Source organism: Rhinopithecus bieti, unplaced genomic scaffold, assembly GCF_001698545.2.
Source record: "Rhinopithecus bieti isolate Rb0 unplaced genomic scaffold, ASM169854v2 scaffold_39586, whole genome shotgun sequence".
Classification (NCBI taxonomy): domain Eukaryota; kingdom Metazoa; phylum Chordata; class Mammalia; order Primates; family Cercopithecidae; genus Rhinopithecus; species Rhinopithecus bieti.
This window is the reverse complement of record NW_016816842.1, coordinates 108,041-133,309: the sequence shown is the minus strand read 5'-3', so window position 1 is coordinate 133,309 and position 25,269 is coordinate 108,041. Positions and strand designations below refer to the sequence as shown.

Here is a 25,269-nt window from a genome sequence, read left to right as displayed (position 1 = left end):
CAGAAACCTCAAAGGAGGGGAAAAAAAAATATCTTCAGAGAATTAAGAAGATACTATATACATACAAGAATGCTTTTTTAAAAAATCAGCACATTTAAAAACATAACAATAATTAAAAGTCAAAAGAAGGGTTAAAGGATAAAAGGTGAGGAAATCTCCCAAAACACCAAAGCCAGACAAAGAGAGAAAAGGAAAAGTAGCAGAGAAAAATAAAAGACCAGACCAGGAAGTCCAATGGCCATATAATAAGGATTTCAGAGAAAACAAACAAACAAACAAACAAAATTGGAAGAAAGAAAAATCATTGTGATGGTTAATATTGAGTGTCAACTTGATTGGATTGAAGGATGCAAAGTAATGTTCCTGGGTGCGCCTGTGAGGGTGTTGCCAAAGGGGATTAACATTTGAGTCAGTGGACTGGGAGAGGCAGACCCATCCTCAATCTGCATAGGCACCATCTAATCAGCTGCTAGGATAAAAGCTGGCAAGGGAACATGGAAGGACTAGACTTGCTGAGTCTTCTGGCCCACATCTTTCTCCTGTGCTGGATGCGTCCTGCCCTCAAACATTGGACTCCAAATTCTTCGCTTTTGGACCCTTGGACCTTCAACCACAGACTGAAAGCTGCACTGCTGGCTTCCCTACTTTTGAAGTTTGGGAACTCGGACTGGATTCCTTGCTCCTCAGCTTGCAGATGGCCTATTATGGGACTTTATTTTGTGATTATGTGAGTCAATACTCCTTAATACACTCCCCTTTATGTATCTATCTATCCCATTATTTCTGTCCTTCGAGAGAACCCTAATACAATCATCAAAGAAATAATTCAAGAAAATTTCAGAGAACTCAAAACCATGAGTTGTCACACTGAAAAGGCCCACTGAGTACCCAGATACAATGGATACAAGAAACCTACATCAATGTCATAATACCAAGACATGACAAAGAGAAGATTCTAAACAATTTTGGAGAGATAAACTACAAAACGAGTCACAAACAAAAGATCAGGAATCAGAATGACTTCACTCTTTTCATTAGAACCCTGTAGCAAGGAGACATTATAAAAGAAAATTATTTAAAAATAACAAATTCTTTTTTTTTTTTTTTTCCTGAGATGGAGTCTCGCTCTGTCACCCAGGCTGGAGTGCAGTGGCGTGATCTCGGCTCACTCCAACCTCCACCTCCCAGGTTCAAGTGATTCCTGTGCCTCAGCCTCCTGAGTGGCTGGGATTACAGGCATGTGCCACCATGCCTGGCTAATTTTTGTACTTTTAGTAGAGACGGGATTTCGTCATGTTGGCCAGGCTGGTCTCGAACTCCCGGCCTCAAGTGATCTGCCTGCTTCGGCCTCCCAAAGTGCTGAGATTACAGGCGTGAGCCACTGCACCTGGCTACAAGCAACAAATTCTATCTAAACCAGCAAAGAAACATGAGGGCAACACAGACATTTCAGACACACATTTTCACATTTGCTTCTTACAAATCTTCCTGAGAAATTAATGGAGGATGTATTCCAACAAAATGAGAGGCAACCAAGAAAGAAGAAATGGATACAGTAAACAGATTTAGCCAAAGAGAAAGCTAAAGGAAATCCTGGTCCAGATTAGAGTGATGTGACTCAAGAGACAGAGATACTGAAGACTGTTATCCACACGCTTCATACTGCCATTGTATCATTTTTTTTTTTTTTTTTTTTTTTTTTTTTTTTTTTTTTTTTTTTGAGATGGAGTCTCGCTCTGCCCCCCAGGCTGGAGTGCAGTGGCCGGTTCTCAGCTCACTGCAAGCTCCGTCTCCCGGGTTCACGCCATTCTCCTGCCTCAGCCTCCGGAGTAGCTGGGACTACAGGCGCCCGCCACCTCGCCCAGCTAGATTTTGTATTTTTTTTTTTAGTAGAGACAGGGTTTCACCGTATTAGCCAGGATGGTCTCGATCTCCTGACCTCGTGATCCGCCCGTCTCGGCCTCCCAAAGTGCTGGGATTACAGGCTTGAGCCACTGCGCCCGGCCGTATCATCTTTTCAAACCTGAGGATAAAATAGCCTAGTGAAACTGATTCCAAGTGTATTGTATTTGGCTTGCGTTGACTATCTGCTGGTGAAATTCTTACTCTCCTCTCCATGTTCTGCTGTCTGGATTGGCTGAAGATGCTCATTTCCCCAACAGATGCCTTCTAACTTCAATCTATTCCTGAGAGTTGGAGGTAGGTCACAGTTTGCTTTGAAACTGAAAATACTGAGCAGTTCACTCCCCCAGCCCACATTCCTCCTGCAGCTGGCTCACACCAAATGCTCTGGGATGTATATTTTACAGGACTCACAACTTTGCCTTCTAATTTCACCAGAAAGGGCTCTTCTAAACTTTCTCAATAACATAAAAAGCTAAAGCCAGAAACTCAAATGTTTAACTTGTCTTTTTCTGGGAGCTGTTTTCTACAAATGGCAACACAGTCCTTTCCTTATGCTAAGCTTATGTTAGCTATTCATTTTTTTCTAAACATCATTATGGAGTACAAAAAAGCAGTAAAACCATAGCAAAAAGTAGAGGGATAATTAACACAAAAGTAAAGTAAATTGTTATATGGAGGAAAAGTAGAGGACTATAAATGAGAGGGGAACTCAGAGATTCCAAGTTCAGGCAATGTTCTATAGCTTAATATCAGAGGTAGATACATGGGTATTCATTTTATCTTTTTTCTTTGAATGTTTATATGTATTCTATTCAGTCTTCTGTGTGTTTAACACATTTCACACACACAAAAGTTAACTAAAAAAGGAAGTAAAACAAAATTGCATATAAACTATGACAAAGGGAAGAAAGATTGGACAGGAATACCAAAAGTGAGAGCTGTGTTATGTTAGGGTAGTGAAATGATAGATTTTCTTTGGTTTGCTAAAATTTTCTGTGTTTACACTAATTTCATAACATTATATAAAAAGGAACAAAATGAACAGTAGGGAAAGTGCATATTACTTATTCACAATATGAAGGTTAGGATCATGGTTATCTTCTTTGTTGCTGTCCCAAGAGCTAGCACAGTGTCTGGAATATAACAAGGGCCCAGTAAATATTTGTTAAGTGTTATTATTAGATAAGACATAACTGTGACAGAAGTTTAGTCACCAGACTATTTTTATTTATTTGTTTATTTTTTGAGACGGAATCTAGCTCTGTTACACAGGCTAGAGTGCAGTGGTGCAACCTCAGCTTACTGTAACCTCTGACTCCTGGGTTCAAGCGATTCTCCTGCCTCAACCCCCCCAAGCAGCTGAGATTACAGGCGTGTGCCACCACGCTCAGCTAATTTCTTTGTTTTTAGTAGAGACAGGGTTTCACCATGTTGGCCAGGCTGGTCTCCAACTCCTGACTTCAAGTGATCCACCCGCCTCAGCTTCCCAAAGTGCTGGAATTACAAGCGTGAGCCACGGCGCCCAGGCGCCAGGCTCTTTAATATTGCCTGAAAAGTATCATTCCATTAAATGTTGTATAGATGTTCTTAATTTGTGATTGGTTAATATTAATGTAATATATGTGTAACACATACAACTTTCTTTTTTTTTGCGACAGGGTCTCTCTCTGTTGCCCAGGCTGGAGTGCAGTGGCACAGTCTCAGTTCACTGCAACCTCCACCTCCCAGGGTCAAGCAATTCTTGTATCTCAGCCACCTAGTAGCTGGGATCGCAGTCGTGCACCATCGTGCCCAGCTAATTTTTTTATTTTTTAGTACAGACAGGGTTTTGCCATGTTGCCTAGGCTGGTCTTGAACTCTTGGGCTCATGTGATCTACCTGGCCTCCTAAAGTGCTGAGATTACAGGCATGAGCCACCACACCCAGCCACATACAACTTTTTAATCAACAAGATACAAATGTGGAGAAAGTATAGTATATGCAGTTATTCATGCCATGAGAGAACTTCTACCATGTGGATTACTATTACAGCACACTTTTTTCAAATGCTCTTATGCCTTATAAACCTCAATGCTGTTCTTGCGCCTTATAAATGCAAATCTCAGGGACTGCAAACACCATGCTAATACCAAACAACCCCATTCAGAAGACTATTCATTTTTAACCAGTTTCACAACTATGAGGTCTTTTCTGAACCATTAATATGAAAATATTTCTAGAACAGAAATGATTCCCAGCTGAAATACTGAAGCTATAAAAATAATGAAAGCTTTATGGGTTTCTTTATTAATTCCTAAAATATCTGCTTCTTATGCTTTCTATTTAAGTTATATTTTCAGATGAACAATTCGTTGGAAACAATGTTTTAAATCTACCTTCAATGGCATCAAAAAAATCTCCAATTGATATCTATCTCCTAAAGTCAATTTTGAAATTCCATACTAATACAAAATTGTTTCATCAGTAATTCAAAGTAAATAATCCTAAAGTAATATATATTTGACATATATAGGTTTTGAACTTGATTGGCTTTTTAAATTAATGTCATGGATTAATTGTTAAGACAAATTAAGACACACTAGTTAAATAAACTAGGAACAGAGAAAACCTGCCTAAAATTAAAAACTATAGATTAGTGCTTCTCAAACTTTAATGTATATATGAATCATAAAGGATCTTATTAAAATGCAGATTCTGGTCCACCACGTCTGCGACTGGGGCCTGAGATTCTGCATTCCTAACAAGTTTCCAGGTGATGGCGATGCTACTGGTCTTCAGATCACACTTAAAGTAGCAAAGCTTTTGGCCAGGAATCTGCAAACTGTAGTCTTTGGGTTAAATCTGGCCTCCTGTTTTAGTAAATGAAGTTTTGTTGGAATACAGCCATGCCCAACCCAGTATATTGTCTATGGCTCCTTTTATACTACAAAGGCAGAGTTGAACAGCTACAACAGAGACCTATGTCCACATAGCTGCAAATATTTACTATCTGGCCCTTTACAGAAAAAGTCTGCAGACTCCTGTTATAGATAATACCCAAATGCATGATCTGCATGTGGGAAGTAAGTGGAAGTGTCAATGCCTTTCATAGTTTTGTAGGATTACATAATATTCTCTACATTTTCCAGTATAGTATACCAATGGACCCCTTTAATTTTGTTCTGAAACTCAAAGACTATTGGTATTATTTGCCAGACAACTTCCTGCTGCACAAGAAAACCAGAAAGCCTTTTTTTTAGTGATGGAATCTTGCTCTGTTGCTCAGACTAGAGTGCAGTGGCACATTCTCAGCTCACTGCAACCTCCACCACCCAGGATCAAGAGATCCTCCCACCTCAGCCTCCCAAGTAGCTGGGACCACAGGCCACCATGCCCAGCTAATTTTTGTATTTTTAGTAGAGACGGGGTTTCACCACATTGGCCGGGCTGGTCCCAAACTCCTGACCTCAAGTGATCCGCCCACCTCAGCCACCTCCTAAGACAGGGTTTTGTCATGTTGGCCAGGCTGGTCTTGAACTCCTGATTTAAATTGATCTGCCCGCCTCAGCCTCCTGAGTTGGGGTTTCACCACGTTGGCCAGGTTGGTCTTCTGACCTCAAGTGATCCACCTGTCTCAGCCTCCTGAGACGGGTTTCACCTCGGCCTCCCAAGGACAGTGGATCATTTGAGATCAGGAGTTCAAGGCCAGCCTGATTACAGGCATGAGCCACTGTGCCTGGCCAAGAAAGCCATTTTTTATGAAAATAAAAAATGCTGATCAGGAGACTGAAAAAAAAAAATCATAAAAAATAAAATCACAAAAAATAAAAGATCAGCCAGGTTCGGTGGCTCATGCCTGTAATCCCAGCACTTTGGGAGGATGAGGTGGGAGAATCACAAGGTCAGGAGCTCAAGACTTGCCTGGCCAACATGGTGAAACCCCATCTCTACCAAAACTACAAAAAATTCGCTGAGCATGGTGGTGGGCGCCTATAATCCCAGCTACCCAGGAGGATGAGGCAAGAGAATCGCTTGAACCCAGGAAGTGGAGGTTGCAGTGAGCCGAGATTGCACCCTGCACTCCAGTCTGGGCAATAAGAGTGAAACTCTGTCTTGAAAAAAAAATTAAAATTAATATTAACAAAGTAAATAAATAAATAAAAAGTCCTGACATAAACATGAAGAATTACTGGTACAGCCCTTAACAATCTCCATAGCCAGCTTATGCCATTACTTACTCTCGTTAAATCCATGCCCAGCTTAAGCTGTGACAAGAGATGTAGGATGACACTACGTTGTTCTTCTACAGCTCCCAGGTCATCTTCTTTGTTGTCACACGTATCCTCTATCTCATCATCTGCATTTATTTCTTCAGGCTCCTTGATGCAAAACAAAGCAAAAGTCTAGTGTTTTAGCTACCTATTCATATCCATTGAGGACAAAAATATAAATATCAGATTTGAAGACATTTATATTTGACCTAAGTGAATCTGAGTATGGGTAAAAATCTTTCAGAACTGTTAACTATTTGGCCATGGAATAAATTTCCTTCAGAGAGCCCCATTGTTGTCGATATTGAACATATTGCAGTTTTGCCATATATATCACATATGAACTATTTTTCTTTTTTGGAGGGAAAATAGAATTTTTCAAAAAGAGTGAAGAATGTCTCCTCTAGCCTCCAGAGTTGCTGAGATTACCGGCGTGCACCACCACATCCAGCTCATTTCTGTACTTTTAGTAGAGATGGGGTTTCACCATGTTGGCCAGGTTGGTCTCAAGCTCCTGACCTCGAGTGATCCACCCGCCTTGGCCTCTCAAAAGTGCTGGGATGACCGGTGCCCACTACCACGCCTGGTTCCTTAATTGCTTTCTTCTTTTTGAAACAGGGTCTTGCTCTGTTGCCCAGGCTGGAGTACAGTGGCGTTAGCTCACTGCAACCTCCACCTCCTGGGTTCAAGCGAATCTACTGCCTCACCCTTCCACGTAGCTGGGATTACAGGGACACGCCACCACACCTGGCTAATTTTTGTATTTTTAGTAGAGATTAGGTTTCGCCATGTTGGCCAGGCTGGTCTCAAACTCCTAACCTCAAGTGATCCACCTGCCTTGGCTTCCCAAAGTGCTGGGATTACAGGCATGAGCCACCACACCCAGCCCCTTAATTGTTTTTTATATACATTTATAATCATATATCCTCCTCTCATGTAAATTTTACATGTTTATAATTATACTAAACCTTTTTTCAAAAGTCTCCTTCTTCCTAATTTTCCTTTGTGAATGACAATACAATTTTATCTAATCATTTACACTCAAAAACTTGGGACTTGCCTTGATCCAACCCTATATCCAGTCAGTCACAAATCCAATTGCTTTTTCATTTGAAATACACATAATCTATTCATTTGTCTTCATGTCTACTTCCATATCCTTCTATTCACATTTTATTCCAAGTCATATCATGTACCAATCTTCTTAAACATAGCACATTCTTCCCCATGATCATGACACTATTGTCATTAAGACTAAACCCTTCTGCATTATTTTTACGTTATTTGGGGGCACAATTTACACTGCATTCTATGGAGCAGTGCTCCTGGAAGTTTCATTCCACAGAAAACATGAATAATGCCATTTAGAGTTGTAAAATCCAAAAATACTGTGATGATTTCCCATAAGCCAGGTGTTCTACTAAATTCAATTGATCCTCATAAGGATCTTAAAAAGTATTATCCCTACCTTACCGATGAGGAAGTTGAAGCTAAGCATGGTTAATTAATTGGTCCATATGTTACTGAATGGCACATCCTGGGTTTAAAACTACCAGGCAAGCTTTCTCCTCAATAAACACACAAGCCTTAGGATCCTTGCTAGTGTTAGTCCTTCATCTTGAGAGTCTCATTCTCTTCCTCCTCCCTTCAAATCCTGTCTCCTTTCAAAGCTCAATTCCAATCCCACTTTCTCTCCAAAGCATTTCTCATGTACCCAACTCAATATGTCTTCTTCCTTTCTCTGAATACCCCATCCCAATAGCCTACATGGTATCAATTAAGAAAAAAAGTATATTGCTTTATATTATCATCTCATGGTTTCAGTGTATATGTTGTGACTCCAAGCAGATTATAAGTCTCTTCAGTGAAAAACCTGTATCTTCCAATTTTTGCTTCTTCTCTAATTCTTAGCATTGGACTTGTCATATACTAAGCTTAATGAATACTTCTTAACTGTTGATTCTACAAATGAGCTAGTCAAACAGCTATAGAGAAATAAAGCATTTTATATATTATTGTTTTTTCTTTTCCCCTGCCAACCCTCGCCTGCAATGTCTGCCTTATCAAGCCAACACTTTTGTCAACTTTGGAAGTCCCTGTGCAGTATATTTCTTCCAAGAAGTAATTTACGAACATATAAAGTACCATTAACTATGCATTACTCTTGACTCAGTAATGCTACTTGGTAATATAAACTTTTTTTTTTTTTTTGAGACGGAGTCTTGCTCTGTCACTCAGGCTGGAGTGCAGTGGCGCAATCTCAGCTCACTGCAACCTCCACCTCCCGGGTTCACGCCATTCTCCTGCCCTCAGTCTCCCAAGTAGCTGGGACTACAGGTGCCCACCACCACGCCTGGCTGATTTTATATATATATATATGTATATATATATAATATTATATAAAATTTTTAATATATATAAAATATATATATAAAAATATATATATATAAATATTATTATATATATATAAATACTATATATATATATAATATTATATATTATATTTTTTTTTTTTTTTAGTAAGAGACAGGGTTTCACTGTGTTAGCCAGATGGTCTCGATCTCCTGACCTCGTGATCTGCCCCCATCAGCCTCCCAAAGTGCTGAGATTACAGGCGTGAGCCACCGCGCCCGGCCGCTGCTTGGTAATATAACCTAAGTTATATTATTATTATAAGATAAGCTAAAAAAAAAAAAACAATAGGAGAAGGCCGGGTGCGCTGGCTCACGCCTGTAATCCCAGCACTTTGGGAGGCCGAGGCGGGTGGATCACCTGAGATCCAGAGCTCGAGACCAGCCTGACCAACATGGAGAAACCCCATCTCTACTAAAAATACAAAATTAGCCGGGCGTGGTGGCGCATGCCTGTAATTCCAGCTACTAGGGAGGTTGAGGCAGGGGAATCACTTGAACCCCGGAGGTGGAGGCTGCGATGAGCTGAGATCGCGCCATTGCACTCCAGCCAGGCAACAAGACGAAACTCTGTCAAAAAAAAAAAAAAAAAAAAAAGAAAGAAAGAAAAGAAAGTTGGAAACAAGATAATAAAGTGTTATTTATAAATTTAAAAAAAAACCCCAAACAATCTAGATATTCAACAATAGGGACATGAACTCAATAGACTATTTCAACTTTTAATTACACAGACTAATACAACATAGGAAAATGCTTATCAAGTAAAAATAGCTTAAAATAACAGATGTGAACACAAAAGGCAAAAAAATCAATATGATTTGCTACAATGGTAGATTATGAATAGAATAAAACCCTCTTCAGCTTCTAAGAAATGTGAAATAAATAATAGTTTATAAAAATATAAACCCTAAGATTCTGTGCTATTTTAAGTAGGGTAATACTTGAAACAACTGGCTTGGTAAAGTGCTTATTATGAAAAAGACTTAAGTTTTAAGATTATAAACTTAATAAATAATGTTAAGATAATGGGTTAAGAAATGTAAGAGATAAACATTGTGCAAATCTCGTAAGTTGTTTTCTAGGAAAAGAAAAACATAAATTTCAATGTTTTAAATATATTTTTATCAAGCAAAAGTAAACTAAAAGTAAGAAGGGCATATAATTTAACCTGGAAAATTTAACAAGTTTAATATCAGAGACCTCTTCAAAAATAGTGCAGTTTAAAATGTTTTAGAATCTTCAAGAGTGTTGCTCGGGTGTTAAGTTGATGTGCATGCCCTGACAATGAAAAGAAAACTGACCCTTTTCAGTGATACCTAATTTTTCACATCAAAACCATATTTTTATATTACCTTACCCTTGCTAACAGTCCAGATTCTGCAACAGGCCGCTCTTCTGGGACTGCCACCGGCTTACTCTGCTCAGTTGCAAAGGGCTGGTCAGCTCCATTTTTATAGTGGTTCGATAAAGATATCTTTGGTTCTAACCACTCGATTGTTGTTCCTGATGAAGTAAGAGAAACCTTTCGCTGAAACTTGCTCATAATCTAGAAAGTTCGGCAGATGTGGATTTTATTTAACAATTTTGTTTCCAGCCTACAAGACTAAAAGCAATTAAACCTGTTAAGAGACCCTGCAAGACAGCCACTTATATCTCATTAGCATGAGCCCGATGATTGGGTATTTTACAACAGAGCAACTTGCAACTTGTTATCAGATACTATTTAAAAGAAATCAACCCTGAATAGGACTGAATTCATTCTTGGACAAATCTGCGAATCACGAAGTATATTTACAACCTAACAGCTGATTTGCTGTCTTTGTCCCTCTACTGCTTAAAAAGTATGCAATTAGGCTTTAGAGAGTCACAGCAACAGGAGGAGTCTGGGACTGTGAAACAGTAAAATTTGTTTCAATTTGGGATTGAGCCTTATTCTCAGCAACAATTGTCTAACCAATCAAAATAATCCCCTGGATCTAATTTAAGAATTGCAAATACACGTTGTTTTTTGAAATCATTTTTAAAAAGCCCCATACAACTTAAACTGAAAGACTCTTCTACTGAATAAATAATAACTGACCTAGTGAAGACAGTGGTCACATTTGGAGACCTGTCATCTTCTCGGTTAATGATTCAAATGTCTCTTGTTACCCTCAACTAGTTAAACAAAGTGGATTCTATGCCTAATCAATAATGGAAAATGTTCCACTTGATTTCAGAGGCTGATCTAGGTTTCACAGAAACTTGGTTATAGAGTGCTATAATAAGGGATGCTCAGACTACTGCAGCAGAAATGTAGGAGTAGGAAATGTACTGTCTTTTTTTTTTTTTTTTTTTTGAGACGCAGTCTCGCTCTATTGACCAGGCTGGAGTGCAGTGGTACGATCTCAGCTCACTGCAACCTCCATCTCCCAGGTTCAAATGATTCTCCTGCCTCAGCCTCCCGGGTAGCTGGGACTACAGGTGCTCGCCACCACGTCTGGCTAACTGTTGTATTTTTAGTAGAGATGGAGTTTTACCATGTTGGCCAGGCTGGTCTTGAACTCCTGACCTCAGGTGATCTGCCTGCCTTGGCCTCCCAAAGTGCTGGGATTACAGGCGTGAGGCACCACGCCCGGCCACAAATGAAGTATTTAATTATTTATTGAGCATCTAATATCTAGCACTGTGTTACTTGACATACTTTAAAAAAATTAAGCAAGTCTGGGCAACACAGAGAGACTCCATCTCTATAAAAACTAAAACGAATTAGCCAGCCATGGTGGCATGTACCTGTAGTCCTAGTTACTCATGGGACTAAAGCAAGAGAATAGCATGAGCCTGGGAAGTTGAGCTGCAGTGAGCCATGATGGCGCCACTGCACTCCGGCCTGGACGACAGAGTGAGAAAAAATAAAATAAAATAAAAATATTGTCTTAAAAATAAGCAATAATTAAGTAGTATAAACTGGAAATAAACTGTTTCATTTGACTGAGAATTATGATTACCAACACTAGAATTAACCCAAATTTCATAGCTAAGCCTAACTCATCCAATGTTCAACACAGGGATATAGTTAAGTCAATCAAAGTACATTTGTCTCCTCAAAGGAATATAAATACTAAGCAAATTTATCAATAGCATATGATTGGAAAACATTTTTGATATAAAGTGAAAAAAGATACAAACATATATTTTCCAATAACAACAGGGCAAAAGAAACAAAACTAAAAGAAAAAAGAGAAAATCTGGGAGGGGGAGCATACTAATATATCAACAGTGGTGGTTTTTGGTTGGTAGGACAATGCATATATTTTGTTTCTTCTTTTGACTCTACAGTATTTTCTATAATGAGTATGTTGCTTTATAAGAAGAGAAAATTTATATTGAATTACTTACAATTCCTACAAGCCACGAATCCACGTTCACAACTCACAATTTAGACTCCTCTATCTCTTTGGAATGCCCTTTCCTCTACCTCTCACTCCCAAACTATGGAATGCCCTTTCCTCTACCTCTCACTCCTAAACTATGGAATGCCCTTTCCCCTACCTCTCACTCCTAAACTAATCGGTCTTTGTAGCTTCTCTGTGCCTTTCTCAGAACTCTTTCTACCAGCCATTCAGCTATTCTCCCACAGTTTGTTCCTTTGGTAGTAGCACCGTATGCATTATCTTTTTTTTCCTTCAGCCAGTCAGCTATTCTCCCACAGTTTATTCCTTTTAGTAGAAGCACCCTACACATTATTATTATCATTTTTAAGATGGATTCTCACTCTTGTCACCCAGGCTGGAGTGCAGTGGCGTGATCTTGGCTCACTGCAACCTCTGCCTCCTGGGTTCAAGCGATTCTTCTGCCTCAGCCTCCTGAGTAGCTGGGATTACAGGTGCCCGCCACCACGCTCAGCTAATTTTTGTACTTTTAGTAGAGACGGGGTTTCACCAAATTGGCCAGGCTGGTCTCAAACTCCTGACCTTAGGTGATCCGCCCGCCTCAGCTGCCCAAAGTGCTAAGATTACAGGCATGAGCCACCGGGCCTGGCCCCTACACATTATTTTATACTTACCATTTACATGTTTCTTCCCTAAGTGGACTACGAATTTTTTAAGAGGAACATACATAACTGGCCTCTCTCAATAGTGCCCTGACCTACATCTACAATTGCCATTAGAAACAGTTTGTTGGCTGGAATTGTTGAATTTAGGCACACATGAGGATGAGGTCCATCCTATATCCATCTGACTAAGGGAAACTGTCTCCTGAGCAGAGACTCTACCTTTCTAAAATACCTTTCTTTTATGGGTAAGGTGAACTAGTTAAATAAGAGAACAATGAGATGTAAGGTATTAAGTCACAGCCATCACTAGCATTATTAAGTTATTGCTCACACAATGTGATGAGCATCTTATTTACAGAAAGACTCATTTTTATAGTACCATGCAATAACATTTCCCTAGCACAATTAATTTCAACAAATAGGTGTTCTCAAATAGTGCACATATATATACTTTTTTTTTTTTTAATGGGGTCTCATTCTGTCACCCAGGCTGGAGTACAGCTGTGGGATCAAAGCTTACTGCAGCCTTGGACTCCTGGGCTCCAGGGATCCTCCTGCCTCAGCCTCCCAAGTAGCTGAGATTACAGGCATGAGCCACCTTGCCTAGCTACACATTATTTTTCAAACTGAAAAGTGACTGATAGACTTTTATATACATGAAAATAATGATAGTGGACTAAGCCAAAACTCAAAAAATAATGCCAAGGTTTCTACTTTGGTCAACTGGATGAACAGATAGATAGTGATTTTAATGGAAATATAGGAGATGCACATTTTGAGTTCAGTTTTTGACATGTTGAGCTTGAGGTCTCTTCAGGAATGTTCAGTGATATTAGACATTAGTCCTAAAATCATTTTAGATTCTGAAAAGGACACAGTCATTAAGAATTTATATAACATCAGCATGATAATTAAAAACCGACAGGCTCCGGTTTTCTTTTCCTTTTTTAAAGATTTTCTGAAATTAGAATTACAACAAATGCAGTCCTTTCCGTGTGTTGGCCTTCATTGTGAAGCCCTACCTTTAATCGACAACTTACCTGAAGGCAATGATGAGCCCTTCTGATGTGATGCGTGCTGTAACTGCAGAATATGAAAGCAGTCATTTAAGCAGTTCATAGTTGCCATGGAAGTAGCTTTGAGCATTAAGAGATCCTGGTCCAAGGAACTAAGATGGCCAGAAGTAGGAAGGCATTCAATTCGTCTAATTAAATCTCTTTGTTGTCCTTCAGCATGAGACATCATCTAAGGAAAAAACAGTTCTGTGGGTCCTACTCATGATTTCTGTAAAACATGTATACATACAGTTGCCATTTTAATTACCAGGTTCAGCTTCTGAGCCATTTTTAAAGACCCACTAGGCCAGGCATGGTGGCTCACACCTGTAATTCCAGCATTTTGGGAGGCTGAGGTGGGAAGATAACTTGAGCCCAGGAGTTCAAGACCAGCCTAGGCTACATAGCAAGACCCCATCTCTACACAACATTTTAAAAATTAGTCAGACATGGTGGCACATGCCTGTAGTCCCATCTACTTGGGAGGCTCAAGTGGGAGGATCACCTAAGCCCAGGAGGTTGAGGCTGCAGTGAGCCATGATCACGCCACTGAACTGCAGCCTGGGCGAAAGAGCAAAACCCTGTTTCAAAATTTAAAATAAATAAAAAATAAAAGACATAATGGGCCATATTAGGTTCTTTAAAAGTTTGTTTGGCTATTTTCATTTAATGAACATTTAATGGTGCTTATCAATTGGGCAAAAGATTGTTATCTAAGGCAGCTGTAATTTTTCTTTGGAAGCAACAAAACGTAAAAGTATTAAGAGTATTAAGCGTATTCCAGCATTTTGGGAGGCCAAGGTGGGCAGATCACAAAGTCAGGAGATCGAGACCATCCTGGCTAACACGGTGAAACCCTGTCTCTACTAAAAATACAAAAAATTAGCCAAGTGTACTGGCAGGCGCTTGTAGTCTCAGCTACTCGGAGGCTGAGGCAGGAGAATGGTGTGAACTCGGGAGGCAGAGCTTGTAGTGAGCCGAGATTGAGCCACTGCTTTCCAGTGTGGGTGACAGAGTGAGACTCTGTCTCAAAAAAAAAAAAAAAGAGTATTAAGCCATCAAGTTATCAGAAAGATTCTAGAAGATCCTTAACAGGAAAATCAAATACTTCCTTCCAAAGTTAAACTAAGTTCCAGTCTGGGCTCTCAACCACTTACTTTTATACCTTTGGTCAGACTCAATTTGAATCTACTATGAGTGCATAATGGCTTTCCTGCTTCCTCTTTCCTAACCAAACTTTCTGGTCCTGTTATGCTGATTTTGGACCAAGTACTGGATGCAAGCTTTTCAGTTTAAAAGATTTTAATACACTCTGTTTTTATTAGGAGCATTGTACAGCTTTCCTAACAGAACCAATGGAGTAACAATGATGAGAAAGCCAATTTTTTAGAGGAAAACTGAATTTATGATACTTAATGACTTTCAGTTGTGAGCAGAAGGTTCTCTAATGGACCATCCTTTGGACACTAGCTTAATTCACATAGAAACTCTATATAGTGGACAGACTCTTTTAGCTTTCAGAGACTCTGTTCCAGGTGATATTTTTTTCCTTTTTTTGAGATAGGGTCTCATTCTGTCGCCTAGGCTGGAATGCAGTGGTGCAATCATGGCTCACTGCAGCCTTGACCTCCCGATCTCTGAGGCTCTCACCTCAGCCTCCCAGATAGCTGGAACTACAGGTGTGTGCCACCATGCCTGGCTAATTTTTTGTATTATTTTTTAGTAGAGACAGGGTTTTGCCATGATGCCCACTGGTCTCAAACTCCTGGGCTCAAGCAATCCACCCACTGTGGCCTCCCAAAGTGCTGGGATTACAGGCGTGAGCCACTGTGCCCAGCCCAGGTGATTTTTGATATGGCTCATCAGGGGGCAAGTGAAAGAGGCGTGCAAAACGATCCTACTAAGCAAATCACTGTGTCATATATGGAATAGTTCCTGAAAACATGTACCATAGTTAAGGATCAAACATTCACCCGTCCCAGAAAAAAAGGTTTCATAAGAGGACAAACTGTATGTAGGTATGATGCTATCTATTAACATGTATACACATCTATACATGCATATATAGTGTGCTTTGTGTGTGTATAAATGTTTTTGTATACAAATTTAGGAACCAAATCCCACTAATCCAAACTTATGAACAGGTAAAACCACTCTGAAATACAGTGTGGCAATATCTGCTAGACATAAGTAAATATAATTTATGATCCAACAATTACACTCTTAGCTACCTAATCAAGAGATATATATATGCATATGTTCAGCAACTCAGGTCCATCAACACCAGAATGGATAAAAAATATTATAGCATAAGCATACAGTGAATATTATATAGCAATGAAAAGGAACATTTACACTCAACATCCTAAATAAATCTCAAACACATACTGTGAAATGAAAAGCAGCCATACCTGAAGAAGTACATACTATATGACTTCAGTTTTAGGAGTATTAAAATTAGGCAAAATAAATTTATGGTGTTAAAAGTCAGGATAGTGAGGAAGGGTGTTGTGATGAGGGACATAGAAGTGGCCCTAGGGTGCTCATAACATTTAACTTCTTGATCCAGGAAGTGATTATGCAGAAATTACAAGAGGCACACTTGTAATTTGTGTACTTTTCTATAGTATGTTATAAGCCAATAAAAGTTTAACAAAGGAAAAAAAAATCTCAAGACATTCACAGCATAATCAGAAGTCACAATATAAAAACACTTGAAAGAGAAAATAGTATGCTTCTTCGTGTAGAAGAACCAAAAGAGCCACCTGCTAGTATTGGTGGTAGAAGTGGTCTAAGAAAGTAATGTTCTTGGCTAGAAAAAATAAAATTTAAAATATAATTGTATCTTTGGGAGGCCAGGAGTCCAAGCCCATCCTGGGGAACACAGCAAGACGCCACCTCTAGGAAAAAAAAAAAAAGGTAAAAATAAGCTGTGTGTGGTGGTGTGCACCTGTAATCCCAGCTACTTGGGAGGCTGAGGTGGGAGGGCTGCTTGAGCTCAAAAGTTGGAGGCTGCAGTGAGCTATGCACTCCAGCCTGGCAACAATGAGACACTATCTCTCAAAAAAGATACATATATGATACGGTTTGGCTGCAACCCCACCCAAATCTCATCTTGAATTTCCGTGTGTTGTGGGAGAGAACCAGTGGGAGGTAAATGAATCATGGGGTCAGGTCTTTCCCATGCTGTTCTCATGACAGTGAATAAGTCTCACGAGATCGGATGGTTGTATAAAGAGTTGCCCTGCACAAGTTCTCTCTTTGCCTGCTGCCATCCATGTAAGACGTGACTTGCTCTTCCTTGACTTCCGCCATGACTGTGAGGCCTCCCCAGCCATGTGGAACTGTAAGTCCATCCAACCTCCTTTTCTGTATAAATTACCCAGTCTTGGGTATGCCTTTATCAGGAGCATGAATATGGACTAATACAGTAAATTGGTACCAGAAGTGGCGAGCTGTTGAAAAGGTACCTGAAAATGTGGAAGCGACTTTGGAACTGGGTAACAGGCAGAGGTTGGAACAGTTTGGAGGGCTCAGAAGAAGACAAGAAAATGTGGGAAAGTTTGAAACTCCCTAGAGACTTGTTGAATGGCTTTGCCCAAAATGCTGATAGCAATATGGACAATAATGTCCAGGCTGAGGTGATCTCAGATGGAATTGAGGAATCTTGAAACTGGAGCAAAGGTGACTTGTTAGGTTTTAGCAAAAAGACTGGTGGCATTTTGCCCCTACCCTAGAGATTTGTGAAACTTTGAACTTAACAGAGATGATTTAGGTATCTGGTGGAAGAAATTTCTAAGCAGGAAAGCATTCAAGAGGTAACCTGGGTATTGTTAAAGGCATTCATTTTTATAAGGGAAGCAGAGCATAAAAGTTCAGAAAATTTGCAGTCTCATGACACAATAGAAAAGAAAATCCCATTTTCTGAGGAGAAATTCAAGCTGGCTGCAGAAATTTGCATAAGCAACTAGGAGCCAAATGTTAACCCCCAAGACAACGGGGAAATGTCTCCAGGGCATGTCAGAAGTCTTCATGGCAACCCCTCTCATCACAGGCCTGGAGGCCTAGGAGGAAAAAGTGGTTTCATGGGCCAGGCCCAGGGTCCCCATGCTGTGTGCAGCTTAGATGTTTGGTGCCCTGTGTCCCAGGTCCTCCAACCGTGGCTGAAGGAGGTCAACGTAGAGCTCATCTGTGGTCTCAGAGGCTTCAGGTGTCTCAGGCCTTGGCAGCTTCCATGTGGTGTTGAGCCTGCTAGTGCACAGAAGTCAAAAATTGGGGTTTGGGAACCTCTGCCTAGATTTCAGAGGATGTATGGAAACAGATGGATGCCCAGGCAGAGGCCTGCTGCAGGAGCGGGGCTGTCATGGAGAAACTCTGCTAGGGCAGTGCGGAAGCGAAATGTGGGGTCAGAGCCCCCACACCGAGTCCCTACTGGGGCACCCCTGAGTGGAGCTGTGAGAAGAGTGCTGCTGTCCTCCAAAACTCAGAATGGTAGATCCACTGACAGCCTGTACCATGTGCCTGGAAAAGCCACAGACACTCAATGCCAGCCCATGAAAGCAGCCGGGAGGGAGGCTATGCTCTGCAAAGCCACAGCGGCAGAGCTGCCCAAGACTGAACCCACCTCTTGTATCAGCGTGACCTGGATGTGAGACATGGAGTCAAAGGGGATCATTTTGGAGCTTTAAGATTTGACTGCCCTATTGGATTTTGGACTTGCATGGGGCCTGTAGCCCCTTTGTTTTGGCCTTTTTATCCCATTTGGAATGGCTGTATTTATCCAAGGCCTGTACTCCCATTATATCTAGGAAGTAGCTAACTTGCTTTTGATTTTACAGGCTCATAGGCAGAAGGGACTTGCCTTGTCTCAGATGAGACTTTGGACTGTAGACTTCTGAGTTAATGCTAAAATGAGTTAAGTCTTTGGGGGACTGTTGGGAAGGCATGATTGGTTTTGAAATGTGAGATGAGATTTGGGAGGGGCCAGGGCAGAATGATATGGTTTGGCTGTGTCACCACCCAAATCTCATCTTGAATTCCCACATGTTGTAGGAGGGACCCAGTGGGAGGTAACTGAATCATCAGGGTAGGTCTTTCCCATGCTGTTCTTGTGCTAGTGAGTAAGTCTCAGGAGAGCTGATGGTTTTATAAAGAGGAGTTCCCCTACACAAGTTCTCTCTCTCTGCCTGCTGTGATCCATGTAAGACATAATTTGCTCCTCCTTGCCTTCTACCATGATTGTGAGGCCTCTCCAGCCATTTGGAACTGTATGTCCATTAAACCTCTTTTTCTGTATAAATTACCCAGTCTCAGGTATGTCTTTATCAGCAGCGTGAATATGGACTAATACTATATATATATAATATGTACATATTACATATACAAAGTGTGTGTGTATATATATACACACATACACACGCATACTTTAAAGCAGACTACAAGATATAAATATAGTAAGATATATATCGATAGTAAGATATATATAGTGTGTGTGTATATATATGTGTGTGCATATATATGTGTGTATGTGTGTGTGTGTGTATATATATATATATGCAACTTGCCGACTCTGCTTTAAAACAAAGTATATAATTATAGCATAAATGTTAAAAGTCGGTAATGGCTCTCTCCAAAACAAATTAGCTAATCAAATCTATTCAAAGAAATGGAAAAGTGATTTGTGAAACTGTTTTAGTGATTGTTCCTTGACACTATAAAGCCAGGTCCTTTAAAAAAAAAAAAGAAAACTTCAAGAAAGCTGAAACCTCGGTGAACCTGTGTTTTGTAGCTAGAAATGGCAATCGTAGTGATAGGAGTATATCATTCAGGTGGCATATAATTTGTCTGTAAACCAAATTAGAATCATGATTTTAATCACTTGTGTTTTAAGTTTCTGTCTCACTTACTAGACTGGTCATTTGAGTTACTCCCAGGGCATAGCATAGTACCGGCATGAAGCATGAACTGAAAAAGAAGGGAACTGATAAGTAGTACTAATAAGAAACAGTAAATAGGAAACAGATGATTTTAATAAAGTAAAGCTTTTGTAATAAATTCATTTTCAAGGACAATATGATACTACTCACAAGAGTTAACTGCTTTTAGGCTGGGTGTGGTGGCTCACGCCTGTAATTCCAGCACTTTGGGAGGCCGAGGCGGGTGGATCACCTTAGGTCAGGGGTTCGAAACCATCCTGGCCAACATCGAGAAACCCCGTCTCTACTAAAAAAATACAAAATTAGAAGGGCATGGTGGATGCCTGTAGTATGCCTGTAATCCCAGCCATTTGGGAGGGTAAGGCAGGAGAATCGCTTGAACCTGCGAGGCGGAGGTTGCAGTGAGCCGAAATTGTGCCATTGTACTCCAGCCCGGGCAACAAGAGCAAAACTCCATCTCAAAAAAAAAAAAAAAAAAAGGAGTTAACTGCTTTTACAAACTGCTGCCTAATCTAACACTAAACTTACCCATAGATTTGATTAAAATGTTCCTTTCAAACTCACATCAATTTATATCTTTGCATCACAACCTCCTGGAATTGGATAATTCTAGAACAGTAATTCTCAAAGTGTGCTCTGCAGAGACCCCTGTGAGACTCCTTTCAGAGAGTCTGTGAAGTCAAACTATTTTTTATAGTAATTCAAAGAAGTTATTTGCTTTTTTTCACTGTGGTGACATCTGTATTAATGACGTGAAAGCAATGGTGGGTAAAACTTCTGGAACGATAGTGAAAAGGCAGTGACACCAAACCCACTAGTGGTCACTGTATTCTTTACCTGCCATGTACTCACACACACAAAAAAAGCCAATTTACTTAAGAATGTCTTTGTAAAGCAGTAAAAATCATTAAATTTACTACATCAAGACGTAGTAATTTAAAAAATTCTCTATGTAGAAAGTGGGAAGTACATATAAAGCACTTCTGTTGCATACCAATATATAGAGGTTGCCTAGAGAAAAAGCACTTGTGTGACTGACTTGTAAGCTGAATTAGCTGTTTTTTGTTTGTTTGTTTGTTTCCATGGACTACTATTCTGATGTGAAAGAAAGAAAGAAACGATGGAGATTCAGGTTTGGGGAATGAGTTAGACATTTTCTCAAGATTGAATAAAATGAGGCTATCGAAAAAACAACAGTATTTGTTATCAATTACAAAATTTGAGCTGTAAAATGAAAATCAGAATTTCGGACAACCTTATCTGGTATATCTGACAGCTTCCCAATACTTTTCTGATGACACTGGGGATGTTAATAAATATGAATTTTACTCACTGTATAATAATAAAATGGACCAATATTTGCAAGATCTGCGTAACTCTGTAAACTAACATCTCCAAAATGACTAATGAATGCACAGTGTTACAAAATCATGGCTAGGTTAAAGATCCATTCAAAGTGCAGGACAGACCAATGGATTTTCACGTAACAAAACACAAAAAGTTCACTGATATGTATTAGATTCCATACTGCATCTAACATTTAAGAAACTATCAGTTGTCAAGTTTTGGTATAGTATCAAAGAATAGCCACAATTATCTAAAAAGGCTATTACAATGTTTCTCTTTTTTCCAAACACATTATCTGTGAATGGCCAAATTTTCATCCTGTAGTTCAACTAAAACAATATACTATAGTAGACTGAATATAGCAACAGATGTGAGAATTCGGTTGTGTTCTATAAGGCCAGACATTGAAGTGACTGCAAAAATGTAAAACAATCCACTCTTTTCAATAATGATTTTGTTTTGGTAAAGATAACTTTGACATAAAAATGTTATTTATGCTAATATGTAGTAGGTTTATTAATTTTTATTATTTTCTTAATTAACAAGTTACTTTAACTCCTGTTTTAATTTCTAATAAGGTAAATATTAATAAATTTAACCCATTTAAAATAAAAGCTGGCCAGGTGCAGTGGTTCATGTCTGTAATCCCAGTACTTTGGGAGACCAAGGCAGGCAGATCACTTGAGGTCAGGAGTTCAAGACCAGTCTGGCCAACGTGATGAAACCCCGTCTCTACTAAAAATGCAAAAATTATCCAGGCGTGGTGGTGGGCACCTGTAATCCCACCTACTTGGGAGGCTGAGGCAGGAGAATTGGTTGAACCTGGGAGGCAGAGGTTATAGTGAGCCAAGATCATGCTACTGCATTCCAGCCTGAGCAACAAGAGAAAAACTCCACTCAAAAAAATAAATAAATAAATAAAAAGACTAGGAAACAATATGCCTCCAGAGACTAGATTATAATGACTTTATATTAGCAATAAACCAAATTTCAAAGGAAAAATTGGTTCTGGAGGTATTTAATATTTGTCTGGAGGACAAAAAATGATATGAACATTCCAAAAGGACTGTTTTCTCAGAAACAGAATTATTCCATTGGAATATAGAAACATTCCTAACGTAGTTATAATCTTATAGTTTGACTTAATCTTACAGTTTGTTGGGTTGTTAAATGCAAAAATACCAACCTAGTGAAGACACAGATGCTCAGCTAATACTTTTTTTTTTTGGCATGTGTGGGGGTGAGGGAGTGACACAGGGAGTGCCAAACTGTGGTTACCACCCAAACCCTAGAATAATTTCTAGAGCCATAATTCAAGGAGAGATTGTCATTAAATTATGTCAATTCTGTAAGTTAATGCTGGACCTTCCCAAAGAGGTAATTGTGAAACTTTAGGGACTTTAGGGACTCATTCTTTCTACACTCAAGTGCCAGAGTTACATGTTAAATATTAACATGCTATTATAATGATATGAAATGTATATTTAAAGACACATAACATTGGAGTGTGGCAGTATTACCATTGAGCCAGTGAGAACAACAAAACAATCATTAGAGTTGAAAAGAGAAGGGCAGGTTGATTAAAGTCTTCACAACTGAAGAAAAGCTAACAGAGATATGACAATGGTCTCGGGACATCAGGTCACAAAGACCCAAGTATAGTTAAGCAGAAGGCCTCTATAGAGACAAAATCTTAAATACAAAACCATCCCTTTTCCTTGAAAATGTGCTATAATACATGAGAATTTCAATTACATGCTTTTTGCTTGTTTCTAACTCTTTACTGAAGTATACTGACAGTCTACAAACAGATACATATCACAAGTATATGGGTTTAATGAATTTTGATGAACTAAACATACAAGGTAACCAACACCCAGACCAAGAAACGGAACATTACCAGCATCCCAGAAGCCCACCTCAAACTCCCATCGCTAGCCATGATTGAAAAGCTCCAAGAATTTCATGGCTGCCTAGTTTTTAAGGGTTAAGGAATACATTACGACATAAGACTGCCCCTGAATGCTTTTCTTTATTCTGTATCTTGAATCTTAACCATGTTTAATGTTTCCTTCTCCTCCACTCTAAATAAAGGTAGAAGTATTTTGGTTTCCTTAAAAGACAAACACCAGCTGGGCATGGTGGTTCACGCCTGTAATTCCAGCACTTTGGGAGGCTGAGGTGGGCGGATCACCCAAGGTCAGGTGAGACCAGCCTGGCCAACATGGCAAAACCCCGTTTCTACTAAAAACACAAAAATTAACTGGGTGTGGTGGCAGGAGCCTGTGGTCCTAGCTGCTTGGGAGGCTGAGGTGGGAGGATCACTTGAACCCGGGAGGTGGACGTTGCAATGAGCCAAGATCGCGTCACTGCACTCCAGTCTGGGTGACAGAGCGAGACTGTCTCAAAAAAAAAAAAAAAAAAAAAAAAAAAAAAAGACAAACACTGACATTTATCTACAAATGGAATACCATTGTTATGAATACTAAAATTACAGAGTTTTATGAAAAAGAGTCTTTTGTAACTGTTTGTTTATATAACAGAATTAGAAAGTGAATCAAAAGCTACTGTCTGTGTATCTCAAGCATGTTACTTCATCTCTCTACATCAATTTCTTCACTTATAAACACAACCCTAAATACCTTGACAGAGTTCCTTCTCCTAGCCTCCTACCTTGAATCATTTGGGTGTGATTTATGATACTGTTTTCACCAATTCACTACATAGATTATCTATAAGCTCTACCAAATTTAATTCAGCAAGTAATGTCTGGAATATTTAGAACTTAACAAACTATGCTTTACTAACTACAATTATTTGGTACACAGTTTAAAAAAAGAGAAATGGTGATATAAGGCAACATCAAGGATTTAATGATTCTATATGTTTGAAATGTTCTATGTATATATTTAGAACTTAATATTTAGAACTTAACATACTGCATGTTTTATTAACTAGAATTATTTGGTACACAGTTTAAAAGAAAGAAATGGTGATATAAGGCAACATCAAGGATTTAATGATTGTATATGTTTGAAATGTTCTATAAATATATATCAGATTCTATATATATATAAGTTACATATATGTAAGTTTTTTGTTTGTTTTGTTTCAGAGACAGGTCTCACTATGTTGCCCAGGCCGATCTTGAACTCCTGGGCTCAGGCGATCCTCCTGTTTCAGCCTCCCTAAGTGCTGGAATTACAGGGATAAGACACCGTGCCCCGCCACTGTTTGTTTTTTTATTTTTTGAGACAGGGTTTCACTCTGCTACCCAGGTTGGAGTGCTGTGGCACAATTATAGCTCACCGCAACCTCAAACTGCCGGGCTTAAGAAGTTCTCCCATCTCAGCTACTAGAGTAGCTGGTACTATAGGTGCACATCACTACCACCACCAGCTAAAATTTAAAAAAAAAATTTTTTTTTAGAGACAGGGTCTGGCTTTGTTGCCCAGGCTGGTCTCAAACTCCTGGGTTCCAGCAATCCTCCCACCTTGGCTTCCCAAAGTGCTGAGATTACAGGCTTGAGCCATCATGCCTGGCCTTTATCAGTTTGTTTTTTTAAAGAATCACTTGTTTGGCTATATAGCCTTCCCACTAGGCTTAATTACCATTTTGATCAAAAAATTTACATAAAAGGAGTCTGTACTTTTACTTGAGAATTGAAAGATACAGACTTTTGAAAAATGACCACGTGCCTAGTACATGACAGACATGAGGAAACTTAGGACACTCTATATAGTCAGGGAATGTTTATGACTTAAAAATTATCTCAGCATACTAGATGGGAAACAATGAAGGCCCTTGAAGACACAAACAGTATTTAAGTTTTTTTGTGACAAAACCAAGCAGGTAAGATCATTTTGTGCATTTTAACTTGACTTTAATTCATACTTACTTCTCTGACTTCCACAAGATGGTCTGGAGGTAAATTAGTTCTTTTGCTCACTGATTGCAGTTTGGAATGTCCAACATTAAAAAAAGAAATGGCATTTTGACTTGGTCTCCTCTGCGATATAGGAGAATTACCACTAGATGCAAGTGAGAAGCTCCGTGACTTCAGAGGAGGATTATTCTGTTAGACAAACAAAATCATTCCTTTTGTTTTCTTCTTTAATTTAGGATCTGTAACCATCAAATTACCACACACTTAAGACTTACACATGAGCAGCATTTAAAATTAAATTAACTTCAGAATTGACTATGAGAACATTTCTGAAGATGATAAAATCTGAGATACTCAAAGTTTAAGCATTTTACATATCCCAAAGTAAACTGATAATTTATTTAGAAAATTATTTTCCAGTTTTGTGCTGTCAAAAAAATATT

General features: G+C 39.2%; 1 protein-coding gene across 1 annotated transcript in view; it reads right to left on the bottom strand.

Annotated features, from left to right (window-relative positions):
- Nucleotides 1-25,269, bottom strand: part of OSBPL11 (oxysterol binding protein like 11) — a 78,123-nt gene that overhangs the window by 26,196 nt on the left and 26,658 nt on the right. The window contains exons 5-8 of the mRNA XM_017855363.1: nt 24,839-25,015; nt 13,643-13,847; nt 9,924-10,069; nt 6,123-6,263 (exon numbers count right to left, since the gene is read on the bottom strand). Coding sequence (XP_017710852.1) covers nt 6,123-6,263; nt 9,924-10,069; nt 13,643-13,847; nt 24,839-25,015 — 669 coding nt within the window. The remainder of the gene's footprint in view (nt 1-6,122; nt 6,264-9,923; nt 10,070-13,642; nt 13,848-24,838; nt 25,016-25,269) is intronic.